The sequence below is a fragment of the Corythoichthys intestinalis genome, chromosome 10 (assembly GCF_030265065.1).
Source record: "Corythoichthys intestinalis isolate RoL2023-P3 chromosome 10, ASM3026506v1, whole genome shotgun sequence".
NCBI classification, from domain to species: domain Eukaryota; kingdom Metazoa; phylum Chordata; class Actinopteri; order Syngnathiformes; family Syngnathidae; genus Corythoichthys; species Corythoichthys intestinalis.
The window spans coordinates 55,601,585-55,622,582 of record NC_080404.1 but is presented as its reverse complement, the minus strand read 5'-3'; the positions used below and the strand labels follow the sequence as shown (position 1 = coordinate 55,622,582).

Here is a 20,998-nt window from a genome sequence, read left to right as displayed (position 1 = left end):
CTTAATGTGTGTGTGTGTGGTGGGGTGCATATGTGCGTACGTGTATTTATTTTTTTTTAATGCTCTGTTAAAAAAAAAAAAAAAAAAAAAAAAAAAAAACCCTGAAAGCTTGAAGTAAGCACTTGTGTTGAGTAATCATGTCACAGAGCCATTAACAATAACTTCTCTGTTTGAAGTGTACTGTTCATGCTGTAAGTCATTTGCGTTACATCGGCATGTTTGCACAGAGGTCATATTGATTTTTATAATGTACATTGTTCAAGTCATGCAAGCTGTTATAAATGTTCATACTTGAATTTTTATTGTTTACAAGATATTTTTGTCTACTTAAACTGCCTATGACAGCAAAAAGCATGTTTATTTCATATTTCACGTGGTATTTTATGCACCTGAATGAAATGGACCGCTTGGATGTGTGTGAAAGCGATTGATTTATTTATTCAGTTTTTTTTTTTTAATCCCGCGCCATGAAAATGAGTGACTTCCTGGATTGAGAAATAATGCCAATGTGACGTCAGCCATGTCACCATCTCACAATTGAGCCATTACTATATAACATGCAGAAGGACTGCAGGTTCAGTTGATTCTGCAGATTAATTTGTTTGTTTTTTGCGTCATTCCAGCCAAATGTGCTGCAGGCTTTTGTTGCTACACCAGGGAGAGATTTGGAGGGCCAGCAATGAGACCTGATTCCATAGAACACCGGTGTAGAGATCAGAAAATGGCACCCTTCAAATCTTAAGAGATTTGGAGCAGTTGGCCAAAGAAGAATTGTCTACAATTCCAGCAGAGCATTGTAAGAAACTCATTAATGGATACCGGAAGTGGTTGTTCACTTATTTTGTCTAAAGGTTGTGCTACCAAGTATGAAGCTGAGGGTGCCAATACTTTTGTCGGGCCCATTTTCGGAGTTTTGTGGAAAATTTTTTTTTCATTCTCTTTTGTGTTTTTTCATTGCAAGCAAAATAAATAAAGATATAACTACCAAAGCATTTGTAATTGCAATCATTTTCTGGGAGAAATTGAGCATTATCTGACAGAATTGCAGGAGTGCCATTACTTTTAGCCAGTAGTGTAGAAGGCAAAAGTCTCTAGTTCAAACAGGGCGCATTTTAGCAGGGGGGGTGAAATTCTGGCAAAGCCTTTGTTGCCTGCTAAAATCCCCCCCCCCCCTCCCCCCAACTTCTGAGAAAAAAAGTCTGATACACTTTGTTGGCGTCGACACTTGATCTCGTAACCACAACGCCACGCATTCGTTTTCTGTTCTTAAGGCTTTAATGACAACGGAGTCGACACACAAATACTGAGAATCTCAGGGTGCGGTCAAACAACAAACATAAGTTTTAATGAATGAGGCACACATATTTCAGAATCTGACTCCAATATATACCTCACGTTTTACAATCTAGTGGACGTTTACTTTGATCATTCAAACTATTGGTCAACAACGAACAGTTCTGGGGGTTGTCTTGTGACTTCCACTGATTTGAGTAGACTAAGGGGGATCATGTGACACCTTAGTGTTCTTCAAGAGATTGAGATAAGTGAGTTTACTCTAGTGACACCAAATGGTATATGTCTAAACAAACCAAAATGTGAATGCATGATTGCTTTTACAAAGAATAAATGGCTACATAATGCAAACAAGTGAGCATATAAATATGAGTACATAACAAAGTCCATGCCATTGACAGCCATGTATGTCCAAATTTCCCATTCATTTCCAATGGCATTTACATTGCATTGACGCCCATGCACATAAATGCCATTAGTGTTGTCACAGATTACTTGAAAAAGCATTTGAATTATTGATTACTCCTCAAAAAAGTAATCTAGTTACTTTCCTGATTACTTTATTATCAAAGTAACAGTTACTTTGTTTTCCGAGATTTCCAGGTTCGCGGTGAGTCAGCAACCAGCACACTTTTGCTCAATAGACGATGTTTATTGATTAGAAAATGCAGAATAAATGAGGTTTATTGATTACAATCCCACAAGAGCAATTAACAAGCATTAAAAACAAGCATAACGATGATGCTAGATTTGAGTTTGTCAATCCCAGAATCCCCGCGCTATGTTACAGCACAACCAGGTGTCCATTAGCAATGAAAATCGCTTACCGTGACAAATGAGCGGGAGCCAACACTCCGGTATGGCGGCGAAGGAACAAAGCCAGGCGATCCGTACGTGACCCGCTGGCTTCGCCGCCTTACCGGAGCGTTGGCTCCCGCTCATTTGTCACGGTAAGCGATTTTCATTGCTATGGACACCTGGTTGTGCTGTAATGTAGCGCGGGGATTCTGGGATTGACAAACTCAAATCTAGCGTCATCGTTACCCTTGTTATGCTTGTTTTTTATGCTTGTTGCTTGCTCTTGTGGGATTGTAATCAATAAATTTCATTTATTTTGCATTTTCTAATCTATAAACATTGTCTATTGAGCAAAAGTGTGCTTGTTACTGATTCACCGCGAACCTGGAAATTTCAGAAAACACTCAGTTACTTTGATAATTTACCAACATTTCTCCCTTTGCTGCCTCAACATAAAAACGACAATAGAAAAAGTTTAATTGCATGTACCGTAATTTTCGCACTATAAGCCGCACCTGACTATAAGCCGCTATCCACCAAATTTGTCAAGAAAACGCCATTTGTTCATAGATAAGCCAAACTGGACAATAAGATGCAGCTGTCTTCACTGTATTGTGGGATATTTACACCAAAATATATTAACCAATAACACTATATTTGACAGCGGCATCATACGAGTGGCATAAGACCAAATAAACCACCATGAATCATTGCTTCAGGAAGCTTCATTTGACCATCACTGCTCCCTTGAATACAGTCAACCTTTGCTGCCACCTGCTGCCAACACTGTTGTTGTCCAACATGCCTCCTAGTATGCATTGCAGCGCTACAAATGTAATCAAAACTCATGTCCTGTGCTAATTATTTCTTCAGTTACTGTTCCACTTGTTTCATTAATTGCTCATTATGGTATCTGGTAACACTTTATTTGTCAGTGGCGCCATATGACTGTCATTAGACAATCATATGACATGACACTTTAATGAGCATTAATAAATGCTTATAACAGATATCATTTAGTGTCATCCAACAAATTTTTACTTTTGAATGGATGTAAAAGATCTAAGCTGGACAGAAATGGAGTTACAGACATCATTTGCCGGATGACACTTCATGACATAGGATGACACTTCATGACATAAGTATTCAGTAATGCCCATAATGGTCATAGATCATGTCATAATTATGATGATCTTATGAAAGTATAATGATGCAGCTGTCAAATAAGGTGTGACCTATTAACCCAAGTAAATGAACAAATAAGATGCACTGGACTGTAAGCTACTTGCAGCTTATAGTCCGAAAATTACGGTCATTTGTATTTTTCAGATAAGGCTTCATCTTCGAGTTAGCGGGGGTTTAATTAGTTGATGGAGTCGATTTCAACCACCAGTGAGTCGCACTAGCTTAGCCACTCCGGAGCCCTGAAACTAACAAATAACTGACAAACTGCACGGAATTTGTTCAAATCAACTCCAACGACTAATTAAACCCCCGCTAACTTCCCCTTTAAAATAAAGACCTAGCCGTTAAAACGTTGTCTATAAAAGTTGTAAAGCAATTAAACAAACAACAAAATGAACAAGAATCCTACAAAGTATTTCATAATGGGTCAAAGTTATTTTTCGAACAGATCATGTGACGAGCACTGAGAATTTTATAGTCATTTTAAGTTTTGTAATACCGTATTTTTCGGACTATAAATCGCAGTTTTTTCATAGTTTGGCTGGGGGCGCGACTTATACTCAAGAGCGACTTATGTGTGAAATTATTAACACATTATGATATCATTTCACATGTTTTTGGGGTGTTTTGAAGTGACACTGATGGTTTGGTAAACTTGTTAGCATGTTCTTTATGCTATAGTTATCTGAATAACTCTTAATAGCTATGGCCACGTTCGCGTTCTGCCTTCGGCAATGTGTGTTCAATCGTATTATTGACTTTTTTATATTGAAATGCATGCTTTTAGTTGGTGGCGCTTGCACGCCCAAGTGGGGGCGCACTCGCACTTGTTTACGTGAAGAAGAGCGCTCACACGCCAGAAGAAAACTGACAGCTACGCAGCATCTGAGCGAGTGGGCGAGGGCGAGAGAGAGAGAAACACGGCTGCGAACCTACGTTCATTGTTTATGCTTGTAAAATATCTCTACAGAGGCAACGCTTGTTTGTATCATCTTTTCTGTTGTTGTTGTGTGTTTTCCACCCACAATCGGACACTTAGAGCCAGTTGTGTGGTTGTTTGAACGATGTGCTAATGCTAGCGAACGCATGCTAACCGTTTGTGTCATTGCTGTAGTAGCAGCTATTTTTCATTTATTTACGTTGCGTGCCTGTTTTAGTTTTAGGTTGCTTGCGGCTTTGGTTTTGAAAATATTTTAATATTGAGTATTTGAACTTAGGGCTCCTACAAATCGGCCCTGCGCCGTGTTCCCCGTCAAATGATAGTGACTTTTATGCACTGGTTATGACACTTTCAAAAATGTAAATATTTCGTTAAAAAGTTCATGGCATCATCTTTTGGTGATTCAGGAATATAAACATCTACAATAAGGCAAGTTTGAACTGTTAATTTGTAACTACTCATTGAAAACTCAACCCTTAATTTCACAAAAAAAATAAAAAAAATGCTAGGGGGGTAAAGGGTTGAGGTGCACTTGTGACTCAATCTTTGGCTGCATCCGAGCAGGCAGAAGGTTTTTCTCCAGTGTGTGTTCTTATATGGCATTGTAAGCCTTGCTTTACAGCGAAACCTCGACCACAAATTGAGCAGGCAAAAGGTTTTCCTCCAGTGTGGGTTCTTATGTGGTATTGTAAGCCTTGCTTTACAGCGAAACCTCGACCACAAATTGAGCAGGCAAAAGGTTTTTCTCCGGTGTGTGTTCTTATGTGGCTTTGTAAGTTTCGCTTTTCGGTGAAACCTCGACCACAAATTGAGCAAACAAAAGGTTTTTCACCAGTGTGGGTTCTTGTGTGTGTTTTTAAGTCGCTGTTTTTACTGTATCTTTGACCGCAAAGTGAACAAACAAAAGGTTTTTCGCCAGTGTGGGTTCTTGTGTGTGATATAAAGTGGCTCTTGTATTCAAAAGTTTTGCCACAAACTGGGCAAGGAAAAGGTTTTTCTCCGGTGTGGGTTCCTGTGTAGTTTTGCAAGCTTTGATTTTCAGTGAATCCTTGATCACCACTTGAGCAGGAAAAAGGTTTTTGCCCAGTGTGCTTTCTTGCGTGTATTTTTAAGCCACTCGTTTGCCTGAATCTTTGACCGCAAATGGAGCAAACAAAAGGTTTTTCTCCAGTGTGGATTCTTGTGTGTTTTATTAAGGTGGACCTGTGACCAAATCTTCGACCGCAAACTGAGCAGACAAAAGGTTTTTCTCCGGTGTGGGTTCTTATTTGGTTTTGTGAGCTTTGATTTTCAGTGAAACCTCGATCACCACTTGAGCAGGACAAAGATTTTTCTCCAGTGTGGTACCTCATATGTATAGGACAGGTATAGCTCTTAGCAAAGGTTTTCCCGCATTTGCAGTGTTTGTCGTCACGGTGAGATTTCTTATGATCGTCATCGTTGTAAGACGAATGTGACGTGGCGCCATTTCTATCAGGTGGAGCGATGACAATGTCTGCTTCTGTTGCGCTGCTGCCGCTGCTCTCGTTCAGATCATCTTCATTCTTCAAGGGCTCACCAGTCCACCTGTTGAAATCATCCTCCTGTGGACAGGGCTCTGGCTCCTCCTCTTCGATGTGGGGGGGCTCAACATCCTCTTCAACGCCAGGAGATTCTGGCTCCTGCCGCTCAGGATCAAGATATTTGCTGAAACCTGCAAGACGCAACAAGACATATTTTATGGACCGTTATCCAGCTAGTAGGCTGTGAGGTTAGACTGGCTGAGAGAGAGCTACGTATTAGATGCATTCTGAGCTGTCATTCCCATGACAACGATGCGCTGATTGGATGGTAGTCATCGTGCATTGACACTTGAGCCGGGCGGGTTACCGAAAATTTACCGCTATCGAGATGGTTCACGATGACGGACATTTTAATTCTGTCGGTAAATACCGGATTTTAATTAAACGAAAAAATTAGGTCTTTTCATCCTGCTTTGACTCTGTGTTGTTCGGCTATGTTCTTCCGCTTTAAGAAAGCAGTCAGTGTGCTTACGCAGGATGTCACGTGGTTATCAGGAATTTTAACAAACAGAAGCCCGGTATGCTAACGCTACAAGTGAACGTGATGGAGTCGGATAATAGTGAAATGGCTACAGATAGCCAGGCCACAGGCATTTGGATTATGGCATTAGTCGACGCTCATAGTGTGGTGCCATTACCACCTATGACAGCTGCTCGGACCCTGTCAAAATGCCTCAACTTAATGAGTGGATTTTGTATTTGTGTGTGTGTGTGATTTCTCTGATAGCTTTTATGATGGTAAAGCATTTGGCATACAGTATAATCCAACAATGTAGCCTTTAATATGACTGTTTAATAGTCACAGCTAGGCATGTGCCGGTTACCGGTTTCAAGGTATACCGTGGTATGAAAACGTCACGGTTTCAAAACCACTAAAATTTTCCCTCATACCGTAGTTAGGTATTAGCCATTTTTGTGGTCCCAAAAATGTAGCGAGAAATCCATGGCTTGAAGCGGCAGTGCTCACCCATCCCCTTCCAGTTGTAGCTCTGTCCTGTGTCTGTCAGTGACACGACACCTGAGCTCCCCCCCCCCCCGCAAAAATAGAAAAAGTTGCTAGTATGGGAGTACTTCGGCTACCGAAAAGGAACAGACGGCTGAGGCTTAGAGGAGGAAGGTCAGCTGACGTGCAGGCAACACCTCCAACATGATTTTTACTTTACGTGGGCATCATCCGTCACCTTCCACAAACTTTAGGATAAGTAAACGCTGTCATGAACGTTTCCCACCAGCTACAAGAGTTCACTCAAGCTGGCAGGCAACGGGGCTAGTTAGCATGCCAAGACGGCTAACTAGTTTCCCCTCTACCATTAGCCTGCTTTTGTAAAGTCTTCCGCCATTGTAAACATCTGCAAATTTGCAAATATGTTGTGAAAAATAAAAATCCTGTTGAATAGAATTTTTTATTTTTTTTTCCAACCCATACATCTCAAAATAACACGTTTTAGAGCTATAATTGTAATACTGTGGTAACGTGAAACCGCGGTATTTTTGCTTAATGTTATCGTACCGTCAAAAATCTCGTACCGGCACATGCCTAGTCACAGCTATTTTTCTGTATGTGCTTGCTTTATTCTGTGTCATTACTGCCATCATAAAATCTTAAATGTTTCATTGGCATAAGAGCAGTATAGCTTAATGTGTGTGTGTGTGGGGGGGGGGGGGGGGGGGGGTGCGCACATGTGCCTGCATGTATTTTTTTTTTTTTTTATGCTCTGGGGAAAAAAAACCCTGAAAGCTTGACGTAAACACTTCTGTTGAGTAATTATGTCACGGCAGCCATTAACAACAACTTCTCTGTTTGGAGTGTACTGTTCATGCTGTAAGTCATTTGCGTTACAACGACATGTTTGCACAGAGGTCATATTGATTTTTATGTTGTACATTGTTCAAGTCATACAAGCTGTTGTCAATTTTCAGACTTGAATTCGTATTGTTTACGTCTTTTAAGATATTTTTATGTACTTAAAGTGCCGATGACCGCAGAAAGCATGTTTATTTCATATTTCACGCGGTATTTTATGCTCCTGAATGAAATGGACCGCTTGGTTGTGTGTGAAAGCGATCGATGTATTTATTCAATTTTTTAATGTCGCGCCATGAAAATGAGTGACTTCCTGGATTGAGGAAGAATGCCAATGTGTCGTCAGCCAAGTCACCATCTCACAATTCAGCTATTCCTATATAACATGCAGAAGGACTGCGGATTCAGCTGATTTTATGGATTAATTAGTTTATTTTTTGTGTCACCCCAGCCCAATGTGCTGCAGGCTTTTGTTGCTACACCAGGGTGAGTGGTGTGAGGCTTTTTGGATTTCCAAAAGATCCTTGTTCACCTCGATGGCCAAAACAAGTCCGACAACCGAGGAACCATTGGACGTAGAAGGAAGTGAGAAAGCTTCATGTTTTACTGTAGAATGAAAATTTGTTAATGGGAGGACTCCACCGAGGAAGCCACTGCTGTTAAAAAAACATTGTTGCTTGTTTAATGTTTGCAAAAAGGCACTTGTACACTCCCCAGACGTTTTGGCAATTTATTATGTGGACTGATGAAACCAAAGTTGAATTGTTTGGGAGTAAAAAATCACGTCATGTGTGGAGGCAAAATGAAACAACTAACCAATATCAACACCTCAACCCCACCGTGAAGCATAGTGGAGGGAGCATCATGATTTGAGGCTGTTTTGCTGCCTCGGGGCCTGGACAACTTGCAATCATTATTGGAAGAATGAATTCAAAAGTTTATCAGGATGTTTTGCAGGAAAACCTGAGGCCGTCTGTCACACAGTTGAAGTTAAAAAAAAGGATGGATGCTGCAACAAGAAAATAATCTCAAACACAGAAGTAAATCAACTTTAGAATGGTTTCAGAAGAACAAAATACACATTGTTGAGTGGCCAAGTCAATGTAAAGACTTGAACCCCACAGAGATGCTGTGGCATGACCTAAAGACAGCGATTCATGCTAGACCTTCCAGGAATCTGACTGAACTACAGCAGTTTTGTTGAGAAGAATGGGCCAAGATTAGTCCTGATCGATGTGCTAGACTGATCTGCAGCTACAGGAAGCGTCTGGTTGACATTATTGCAGCCAAAGTGGGGCCACAAAATATTAAATGTGATGGTTCACTTACTTATTTCCCCCCCTTCTGTCCTTGTTTGCATGCTACTCTCATCAAATAATGAAAACCTATAAATGTTTGGGTGGTTTTAGTTAAAGCAGACACTGTTTTTTCATCCGTGTGATTTCTGCAACGCACAAATCTCATTTGATGGTGATTTTATGCAGAAATGTGAGAATTTCCTAAAGGTGCAGATACTTTTTCATACCACTGTATATATATTTCAAATGAAGTGGTTTCGGTATGGTATTTGCCGATGCTGCACAGCGAGGTATCGGTATTAGAGCCAAAAAATGGTATCGGTGCAACACTCATAAATAGGAACATTTAGTTATCGTTTACTGTGTGGATTCTATTTTGATCAATTTAACTGCGATTAATTGATGTAAAAAAAAAAAAAAAAAAAAGTACGTCATATCATCACACAACAAGGAGTGGACACACTTGCATAAAGACGAAATGGATTGAAAGACTGCCACAAAATGACAATTCTGGCTTTTTCTTCAGACAGAACCCCGCACTCCCTTCAAGGTGAGTTACGTGATACTCACAGAACAGCGTGTGTGATGTGACGTCATCACTCTCTGATGGTTGAGCGATGAGGTCGTCTGCTTGGTATCCTTCTTTTGAACAACTGCTGGTGCTGCTGCCACTGGGAGACTGCACCCCTCTGCTGGCTTCACTCGGACCTCCATCTTTAACCTTCGTGGGTTCACCAGTCCACTTGGAGACCTCCTCTTTAACATCCTCCTTTTTAAGGGCATAAGGTTGCTGCTGCTCCTCAATGTGGGGGTTCACAACTTTAATCAAATACTCCTCTCGCTCCTCTTTACTGTGGACGAAGTCATCGTCCGCTTCCTTCTTGATGTGTGACAACTCTTCCTCATCCTCTTCTTCTTTGATGCGAGCAAACTCCTGGCGTTGCTCTTGACTGACATCTGCAAGACCAAGACCATCATCACACATGGGCCAAATCTTATTTCTTCATTTGCCTTATTCAATCCCCAAAATATTTACAGGACTTTACAGTGGGATTTTTTTGATCACATTTGTATGGAGGTAGATTTGTTTCATTATTACTTAAAAAAAAAAGTTGCTTCAACCAAATAAATATTTTCCAAAAAAAAAAAAAAAAATTCAATGAAAAATGTTTGAATGCAAAAATAAATTGAAGACTCAAAAAATGCATTTGAACATTTTTCTTTTTTTGATTGAAGTGGCATTTGTTTTTAATTTAAACAACTTTGAAGTAATGTTGTGTTTGGACCACATTTTGGATAGGACATTTGTTGAAGTTTTTGTTTGCGCTAACATGCTCGTTTTATGCTTTCGTAATTTATTTTATAGTGCTGGCCAAAATTATTGGCACCTCTGCAATTCTGTCAGATAACGCTCAATTCCTCCCAGAAAATGATTGCAATTACAAATGCTTTGATAGTAATATCTTTATTTATTTTGTTTGCAGTGAAAAAAAAAAACACAAAATGGGGTAAAAAAAATCATTATCATTTTCAAAACTCATTTATCATTATCAAAACTACACCTGAGGAGGCAAGATGGATATTCAGAATTTCTTTAAACCTAGGCTTTCAAAAGCTACCAACAACAACTGAGCTTGAACCGAGGATTGAACACGAACAGTGTCAAGATGTATATGGCGGAAAACACTCAGGTGACTCGAAGTTCCACTTTGAGACCCCAAATTTGGCCAAATTTCAAAATTGTCGTATATGCATGTGTGATACATCATTGGAAAGCTTAAAATCTCAATTTTCTGGGGGAAGAAAAAATTTTAAACAGTAGGGCATTTTAAAAAACTTTTTTTTTAATAAACAGCAAAACCCTAACTTGGGGCGAGAGCAGAATTAAAGACGCCATGACTTTAACGAGATATTATCGCGTACTTACCTTGTTTCGATTCAATAACTCCATTAAGCATGTATCATCACGTGCCAAGACAGATGTGAATGGCCACAGCCAGATTTTGGGGGGATTTTATGGGTGAAACATGCTAATATAACAAGGGTCGCGATGCAGAAATCGCAGATATCAAGGAGTGGTCGAGGTGTTCTTTTTCATATATTTACCGTTTTAAACGTTTTTTCCCCCCAATTTTTCTTTGTTTGGATCGATTATTTTTCATATAACATACTGGGGAAAATGCGTCAGTAACAAAAATTCAATTAATCGATAGTTATGAGGTAGACATCTGACTTTTTTTTACAGATTTTTTTCATTTTGACGTAATTTGTTTAAAAGTTAAAAATATATGAGTGAATTTTTTTATTAGACATCAATTAATGATTCTAAGCTAAAAATGACTGACATTTGGATTAATAAATATAATTACTTACCTTTTTTTTTATGGCTGGGTTGAAACAAAAGCGGTTGAGGGTAAATATATGAAAAACAAAATCTCGACCACTCCTTGATGTCTCCGATTTCTGCATCGTGACACTTGCTATATCACCATGTTTCACCCATAAAATCCCCCCAAAATCTGGCTGTGGCCATTAACAGCTGTGTCTTGAGTTTTTTCCGCCTTATATATGGCGGAAAACACAGACAAGACTGAAAAAGCAGTTTCTGCTCTTGCACTCCTCTTTAAAAGAAACTGCTATATTTTAAGCCAAAACAACTGTTGTGTTTGATAGAACAATATGTCTATATGCTGCCATTGTAGATTCATGGCGCATTAAGCCCCCGAACTATTTTTAATTTGCCCATTTTACAATCAAAATCCCCGTTTACCGACGTCGAGCAACCGCGTTTGTTATAACCTAGCCATAAAATGAAGGTCATTAATTATATTTAATATTCAAAATGTCTGTCATTTTCAGCTTAGAATCATTAATTGATGTCCAATATTTCGTTAAAAAAAAAAAAAAAAAAACGGCTTTAAAAAATTATTCACTCACATAATTTAAACTTTTAAACAAATGACGTCACAATGAACAAAATGGTGTCTGTAAAAAAAGTCACGGATATTTACCTCATAAATATCCCTTAATTATATATTTTTTTTGTTTCTGTCACATTTTTTCTGATATGTTAGATGATAAATAATCGATCCAAATAAAGAAAAATTGGAAAAAACATTTAAAAAGGTAAATATATGAAAAAGAAAATCTCGACCACTCCTTGATGTCTGCGATTTCTGCATCGCGCCCCATGTTATATGACCATGTTTCACCGATAAAAGCCCCCCAAAATCCAGCTGTGGCCATTTACATCTGTGTCTTGACACTCTGTGATACATGCTACATGGAATTTTTGGATCGAAACAAGGGAAGTACGCGACAATATCTTGTTAAAGTCATGGCGTCTGTAATTCTGCTCTCTCGTGCTCTCACCTCCAGATAGGGTTTTGCTGTCTAAAAAAGTTTTTATTTATTTATTTATTTTTAAAAAGCCCTCCTGTTCAAACTTTTTCTTCCCCCACAAAATTAAGATTTTAAGCTTTCCAATGATGTATCACGCGTGCATATCGGACAATTTTGAAAGTTGGCTAAATTGGGGGTCTCTGAGCGGAACCAAGTCAACTGAGTGTTTTCCGCCATATATATGCACACACACACAGTATAGGCCAAAAGTTTTGCCTTACTTTAAAGAATGTAGAATATAAAAGCTGTTTTCAGTTATTTCGCTTTTTTTTTGCCAAGTACATCATTCCACATGTTCGTTCATAGTTTTGATATCTTCATTGTGAACTTACAGTAGTAGTGAAAATACAGTATATCAGATGCACAAATGATGAGGTATGTCCAAACTTTTGACTTGTTAAGAGTCATCAACAACCCCAGACACAAGTAAAACTCCGCCTATGATTACTGCAACTATGAAATGTACGTAAAGGCTGGTTGCAATACAAACAGTAGATGTACTGGCAGTCTCGATACCTTTAGGCTTTGTTTCGAGTTTTGTCGCATTGTGCTGTAATTCCAAGTGGTTCCTTGAATTGGATGTAGAGTTATTAGCGGTTAACAGTCTTTTTGAGCCAGCGCAAACATTTTTGTCATCTTTACTGGGGAGAAATGTGAAGTAATGGCTGTATTTCCAATGAGCAAATGCAACAGCTTGTGGTTCTCTCTCCTACCTCTTCCACTGTTAGCATCCTGACGAGGTAGCTAGGCTATGTTGTTTATTGGCCGCCGACAGCACTCACACAGCATGGTAATACTAGAAACTGCAATTTCTGGAGAAATTACTCTGGGTCTTTCCTGTGTGGCTAAACAGATCTTATCCCTGCCCAGGGCTATCAATAGAATGGACAAACATGCCCGTCAATGGCATTAAACAAATTAAATGCTATTAGAAATGAATGGGAAATTTGGACGTCCATGGCCGTCAATGGCAGCACCCTTCATATGCGTCAATGGTATCAGGGAAGTTTAGGGGACACGTCCTATTGATATCTAGTCATTTTCTGTTGATTTGGGGACATTGTTTTTTTCCCCATTAAAATGAATGGGAAAAAATTTGGACGTCCATGGCCGTCAATGGCATCAACTTACATAGGCATCAAGGGACTCCAAGTATATCGGCACCAATAGAATGAACAAACAAACCCGTCAATGGTATTAAAAAAAGTAAACGCCATTAGAAATGAATGGAAAATTTGGACGTCCATGGCTGTCAATGGCAGCACCCTTCATAAGTGTCAGTGAAATGAGGGACGTTTAGGGGAAACGTCCTATTGATATCTAGTCTTTTCCTGTTGATTTGGGGACATTGGGTTTTTTTTTTTTTTTGCCATTGAAAATGAATGGGAAAAATTTTGGACGTCAATGGCATCGACTTACATAGGCGTCAATGGAATCCATGTATTTTGGCATCAATAGAATGGACAAACCAACCCATCACTGGTATTAAAGTAAATGCAATTAGAAATGAATGGAAAATTTGGACGTCCATGGCCGTCAATGGCAGCACCCTCCATAAGTGTCAATGGAATGAGGGACGTTTGGGGGACACGTCCTATTGATATCTGGTCTTTTCCTGGGGACATTTTTGTTTTGGCCATTGAAAATGAATGGGAAAAATTTTGGACGTCCATGGCCGTCAATGGCATCGATTCACATTTGCGTCAATGGAATCCAAGCACATTAGCATTAATAGATTCGACATGCATGGCCGTCAATTGCACCAATGCAATGCAAATTCCATTGGAAATCCCATTGGAAGTGAATGGGAAATGTTCCCATTAGAGATACTTCACAGTGGGTATGAGGTGCTGTTTCCACGCCAACAAGCTGTTTGGGAGGCATGCACGGAGAAAACCTTTCCTCACTCACAATCATAAACGCAAACGTCTGGAGTTCGCCAAGTGGTATTGGGGCTTCAACTGGGACCGTGTGCTTTGGTCAGATGAGACCAAGATTGAGCTTTTCGGCAACAAACACTCGAAGTGGGTCTGGCGTGCCACGAAAGATGCGCATGTTGAAAAGCACCTCATACCCACTGTGAAGTATGGGGGTGGGTCAGTGATAGTGTGGGTCTGTTTCGCTTCCAAAGGCCCTGGGAACCTTGTTAGGGTGCATGGCATCATGAATGCTTTGAAATACCAGGACATTTTGAATCAAAATCTGTTGCCCTCGGCCCGAAAGCTGAAGATGGGTCGTCACTGGGTCTTTCAGCAAGACAATGACCCTAAACATATGGCCAAATCTACACAGAAAAGGTTCACCTGACACAAAATCAAGCTCCTCCCATTGCCATCTCAGTCCCCAGACCTTATTTTGTTGGCAAAAAGGGGTTGTGCAAAGTATTAACACCAGAGGTGCTAATAATTGTGCCACGCATTATTTGATGTCAAATAATTATTTCTTTATGTGGGATTTTTCCCCACTGAATAAACGCACTTGTATTGAAGGTTGGATTTTTCTTTTTTTTTTTTTTCCATTAAGGTCCCATATTATTTGAAAAAAAAAAAAGATATATATTAGAAGCTAAAAACCACATCTTAACCAGGGGTGTCAATAATTATGGGGATTTCATTTGGGAACGACTTTGAATTTTTTGATGCAGCTGCTCACGAGACTCATAGGCTACGTTCATACTACAGGTCTTAATGCACGAATCCGATTTTTTCGTGTTTTTCCACGACTCGAGTGAGGCATTAACTTGACGGTCTGAACGTCACAACTCGCATAGAACTGGACCATTTCAAATCCGATCTGGGTCACTTTCGTATATGGTTCAAATCCGATCCGGGCCACATTTTTCCAGACTGTTGCGGCGGTCTGTACTAGCCTGGTACACCAGACTCAACGCTGTTCCAGCTATTGAGTCTGGCCACCATTCCCACGGAAACAATTTCCAGGGCGGAGCAAGCCACAGCAAACAGACAGCGGAGTGGACCAATCAGCGACGGGCAGACGTGACGTTAGTAAAATGGCGACGGCAGGACGAGGGACTTGCGCACGGAAGTAAACATACGAAGAGAGCGGAGTTTATTCGACATGGCTAGCGCGAGACAGACTGTTGTCAGTGACTCGTGTCGATGTGTTTTTGGTCATTTAAAACTGATTTTACCGTGGATTGGAACATATTCTCGGCTCTGCCATTCACCATCTGTGTTGTTGAAGAGACGACTTTCGACGCGCAAGAGTGACGTTGCTCGTGAAGAACACGTCACACAAATAAACGAATCTGATTTGTCGATTGATTTTGTATCTGCTCGAAAAGGCCGTTAATGGGATGGTTCCCAGACTATTTCTCTCAGTGTTTGAAAAATACAGGGAGAATAGTCTGGCAGAGCCAGGCTAGGTCTGTACTGTCCACTCTCCCAAATCGGATTTCATGCTGCAATTACGTCATCAAATAGCGAGAGAGACGCTACCGTAGCGATGCAGCTCTGCGTTATTAGCGCCTAGCTTGCGGTGAACACGCTTTTGGGGAAGGGCTGGGCTTGACAACAGTCATAAAAAATAAAAATGGGTTGAGGATAAGCCTGAGAATGCTCAGTTTTCTCTCTGCTCCAAATGAGCAATATTTCAACATTGCCTACACGGCCGAGAGTCGGGGCAAACTGCCCGTATGTGTGTGTGACATGCACGGACAGTGCGTGCATGCTATTGATCCATATTAACTTTGAATATAAGCCTAAACGGGGATTATTTATGTCTGTTATTTGTGTCCTCCTTTTGAAAAGCAAAATATGATATCCCTGGGATGACGGATGACGTGTGTCATTTGTTTTGATGCTTCTGCGCATGCGGGTCTTGTTGCTCAGCGCGTGTCGGACTGCGAATTAGTGCGCATGCGTAATACTTGAACGGTCTCAATGAACAAAGGCAGTCTGAACGGGCATGCCAAAAAACGGATATGACAAAAAATCGGATTCGTGCATTAAGACCTGTAGTATGAACGTAGCCATATTAGCCTAAGGGAAGTGCCCGTTATGGTTTTAGGTTGCTAGCGGCTTTGGTTTTGAAAATATTTGAATTTTCAGTGTTTGAACATAGGGGTTCTACGGATCGGCCCTGCGCTGTGTTCCCCGTCAAATGATAGTGACTCTTATGCACTAGTTATGACACTTTCAAAAATGTAAATATTTTGGAGAAAAGTTCATGGAATCATCTTTTGGTGATTCAGGAATAAAAATATCTGCAATAAGGCATGTTTGAACTATTAATTTCGTTTGTAACTACTCATTGAAAACTCAACCCCTAATTTCACGAAAAAATGCTCTGGGTCTAAAGGGTGGGGATTCAATCTTTGGCCGCACCAGAGCAGGCAGAAGGTTTTTTTCCCGTGTGGGTTCTTATGTGGTATTGTAAGCCTTGCTTTACAGCGAAACCTCGACCACAAATTGAGCAGGCAAAAGGTTTTTCTCCGGTGTGTGTTCTTATGTGGAATTGTAAGTTTCGCTTTTCAACGAAGCCTCGACCACAAATTGAGCAAACAAAAGGTTTTTCACCAGTGTGGGTTCTTTTGTGTGTTTTTAAGTCGCTGTTTTTACTGTATCTTTGACCGCAAACTGAGCAAACAAAAGGTTTTTCGCCAGTGTGGGTTCTTGTGTGTGATATAAAATGGCTCTTGTAGTATAAAGTTTTGCCACAAACTGTGCACACGAAATGTTTTTCGCCAGTGTGGGTTGTTGTGTGTTTGATTAAGGCGCTCTCATGATTGAATATTTGGCCACACACAGGGCAGGGAAAAGGTTTTTCCCCGAGGTGGGTTCTCATGTGCTTTTTTAAGTTTTGCTTATCAATGAAACCTTGACCGCAAATTGAGCAGGCAAAAGGTTTTTCTTCCGTGTGGGTTATTTGGTTTTGCAAGCTTTGATTTTCAGTGAAACTTCGATCACCACTTGAGCAGGAAACAGGTTTTTGCCCAGTGTGCTTTCTTGTGTGTATTTTCAAGCCACTCGTTTGCCTGAATCTTTGACCGCAAACTGAGCAACCAAAAGGGTTTTCTCCAGTGTGGACTCTTGAGTGTGTTTTTAAGTTGGACTTGTTACCAAATCTTCGACCACAAACTGAGCAGACAAAAGGTTTTTCTCCGGTGTGGGTTCTTATGTGGTATTGTAAGCTTTGCTTTGCAGTGAAACCTCGACCACAAATTGAGCAGGCAAAAGGTTTTTCACCAGTGTGGCAACAGTTATAGGTCTTAGCAAAGGTTCCCCGGGATTTGCAGTGTTTGTCGTCACGGTGAGATTTCTTATGATCGTTATCGTTGTAAGACGAGTGTGACGTGGTGCTATTTCTATCAGGTGGACCGATGACAACGTCTGTTTCTGTTGAGCTGCTGCTGCTGCTGCTCTCGTTCAAATCATCTTCATTCTTCAAGGGCTCACCAGTCCACCTGTTGAAACCATCCTCCTGTTGACATGGCTCTGGCTCCTCCTCTTTGATGTGGGGGGGCTCAACATCCTCTTCAAAATCAGGAGATTCTGGCTCCTGCCGCTCAGGATCAAGATATTTGCTGAAACCTGCAAGAAGCAAGAAGACATTATGGACCGTCTATCCAGCTAGTAGGCCGTGAAGTTAAACTAGCTGAGAGAGCGTGTACCGTATTTTTCGGACTTTAAGTCGCAGTTTTTTTTCATAGTTTGGCTGGGGGTGCGACTTATACTCAGGAGCGACTTATGTGTGAAATTATTAAGACATTATCATATCATTTCACATGTTATTTTGGTGTTTTGGAGTGACACTGATGGTTTGGTAAACTTGTTAGCATGTTCTTTATGCTATAGTCAGGGCCGGCCCAGCCTATATGCAGACTATGCAGCTGCTTAGGGCCCCTGACCACTAGGGGGCCCCCAATCTGGCAATTGTTTAACTTATATTCTATTTTGTTTACTACAGTTTGCTTTATTTGACTTTTGTGAGTTTTGATACTTGATTACAAGTCTAAAAAAATAAAAGTTCTTCCTTAACTTCTTTCTTTCCTCTTTTAGAAAAAGGTTTGGCGCTATCTACTGTAAGTAGTGACAATCATTTGGGGTGAGAAGTTTGAAGTATGCAGTGCAACAAAATCTGATTAATATACAAAATATGAACGTATGGGTTGGATTGCATGTATGGGTTTCACAGTAAACTGACAAAATTGTGGGCCAAAAATATGGGCCCCTTTGCATTATTTTGCTTAGGGCCCCCAAATGGCCTGGGCCGGCCCTGGCTATAGACCCTACTCACGTGACGTCACAGCCACGCCCCCGCGCCATGATGTCCGCATACTCGCCATAGAAATGCATTAGCGCTTCGTAAATTCTTCCTATTATTACACGTTTTACTGCTCGTCAACATTAATACTCAAAATGGTGAAGTCGTGTGTGGCGGTCGGTTGCAAAAACAGAGAAGATAGACGGAGAGACTTGAATTTTTACCGTATTCCGAGAGACAAGAAGAGGAGGCCGCGATTGACTGCTGCAATTCGACGAGAAAACGGGGCTCCAAACGACTACCACAGATTATGTAGTAGTCATTTTATATCTGGTAAGATGCATTTAATATATATTTAGAGGGTTTTGGGCTGACAACCACAATTAATATCATTGCTAGGCTAATCGCCGACAACATACACGTATGTATGTAGTTAGTGCTATCGCTAAACCATATAAACATTAAAAGCCCTAGCTCCATTGACAAATGACATGAAATACATTAGACTTGACAGTGGATGTTAGCAAGAACAAAAGATTTTGAATTGAAAATTTCGTAACTCACCTTCCGAGCACAAGATTCCTGCCGAATTTTCGTGTACGAGGACGTGTTTCACCTAACCAGCAACGTTGCATTTATAAGCCTCCAAGCTCTTAAAGTTTTTCAAACTTTCGTGAGAATAGGCTGATTTTGTGTGGGTATCAGATGTCAGGCGAAGCCAGCGGGTCGAAAAACATCGATTTAGGCATCAAATACGGATCTGGCGAATGGATAAACTGAAGCTTTTCCACGTAACGCCTTTTATGCAACGGATCCAATGAGTTTACAGCGTCAGATAACACCGGGGCTTCCATGAATTGCTCTATAACTAGCTCGACTAATTGAAATCAATGAGAATAAGTCTGAAAAAGAGGTACAATATGGTGGCCGGAAGCAGCGACACGCCCATTTTGTGACATAGGTGAGTAGGGTCTATAGTTATCTGAATAACTCTGAATAGCTATGTTACGTTAACATACCACGTTCGCATTTCATTGTTCATGCATCATGTAATATTATCATACTGTACACTTATTCAGCATGTTGTTCTCTATTGAATTTTTATATTAAATTGACTTTCATGACATATCTGTTCTCTGTGTTGGATTTTATCAAGTTAATTTCCCCCAAAAATGCGACTTGTACTCCAGTGCGCCTTATACTCAGGTGCGACCTATAGTCCGAAAAATATGGTACGTATTAGATGCATTCTGAGCTGTCATTCCCGTGAGAACGATGCGCCGATTCGTGCATTGACACTGTACCTGGGCGGTTTACTGAAAATTTCGGTGTGCTTATGTATGATGTCACATGGCTATCAGGAAATCAAACTAACAGAAGCTTAGTACGCTAACGCTACAAGTGAACGTGATGAGTCGGATAATAGTGAAACAGCTACAGATAACAAGGCCACAGGCATTTCAAGTATAGTATTAGTCGACGCTCATAGTGTGGTGCCATTACCACCTTTGACAGCTGCTCGAACCTTGTCAAAACAGCTCAACTTAATGAGTGGATTTTGAATCTGTGTGTGTGTGCGCGTGTGTGTGATTCCTTTGATAGCTTTTATGATGTTAAAGCATTAGGCACTCAGTATAATCCAACAGTGTAGCCTATAATATGACCGTTTAATGGCCACAGCTATTTTTCTGGATGTGCTTGCTTTATTCTGTGTCATTACTGCCATCATTAAATCTTAAATGTTTGATTGGCATAAGAGCAGTATAGCTTAATGTGTGAGTGGGGGGGGGCTGCATATGTGCCTGCATGTATTTTTTTAATGCTGTGGGGGGAAAAAACAAAGCTTGAAGTAAACACTTGTGTTGAGTACTTATGTCACAGCAGCCATTAACAATAAGTTGTGTTTTTGAAGTGTAGTGTTCATGCTGCAAATCATTTGCATTACAACGACATGTTTGTACAGAGGTCATATTGATTTTTATAATTTTGTACATTGTTCAAGTCATACAAGCTGTTATCAATGTTCATACTTGAATTCGTTTTGTTTACGTCTTTTAAAGCAGAAATGTGAAGTAATCTTATAACATGCCTAATAGTAAGAGTGTGACAATATCTCGATACAGCGATATATATCGCGATATTTTGCAACCCGATCGGTTATTGATATGCTCCCGCCAAGTATCGATACTTTTATTTGACATATTGGCCATACAATGGAGTATGGATGCTGTAAACTGTTCAATGTTTGTTGAGGTTTGAATAGCTTCCAAGATATACAAGGTGACATGCATGATAATTAATGTAGCCTACATATTAAAAATAGGTAATTAGTGCATTTTTAATTTCTATACATTCAATTCATATTTTTTTAATTCACTCAAGACTTCCAACACACACAAAAAAATCAGGACTTCAACTCAAAAGCTCTCGTACGTAAAACACAAACTAGAAGGCTATCAAGCGATCACCGTGAAAGAAACGCCGAACCGCA

General features: G+C 40.3%; 1 protein-coding gene across 2 annotated transcripts in view; it reads right to left on the bottom strand.

Annotated features, from left to right (window-relative positions):
- Positions 1-20,998, bottom strand: part of LOC130922850 (oocyte zinc finger protein XlCOF6-like) — a 61,350-nt gene that overhangs the window by 2,838 nt on the left and 37,514 nt on the right. Inside the window, exons 3-5 of one of the 2 annotated variants that reach the window (XM_057848037.1) lie at positions 17,700-17,834; positions 9,451-9,837; positions 5,775-5,909 (exon numbers count right to left, since the gene is read on the bottom strand). In XM_057848037.1, the coding sequence (XP_057704020.1) occupies positions 5,775-5,909; positions 9,451-9,837; positions 17,700-17,834 (657 nt within the window). The remainder of the gene's footprint in view (positions 1-5,774; positions 5,910-9,450; positions 9,838-17,699; positions 17,835-20,998) is intronic. The other variant, XM_057848038.1, reaches the window with a different exon arrangement.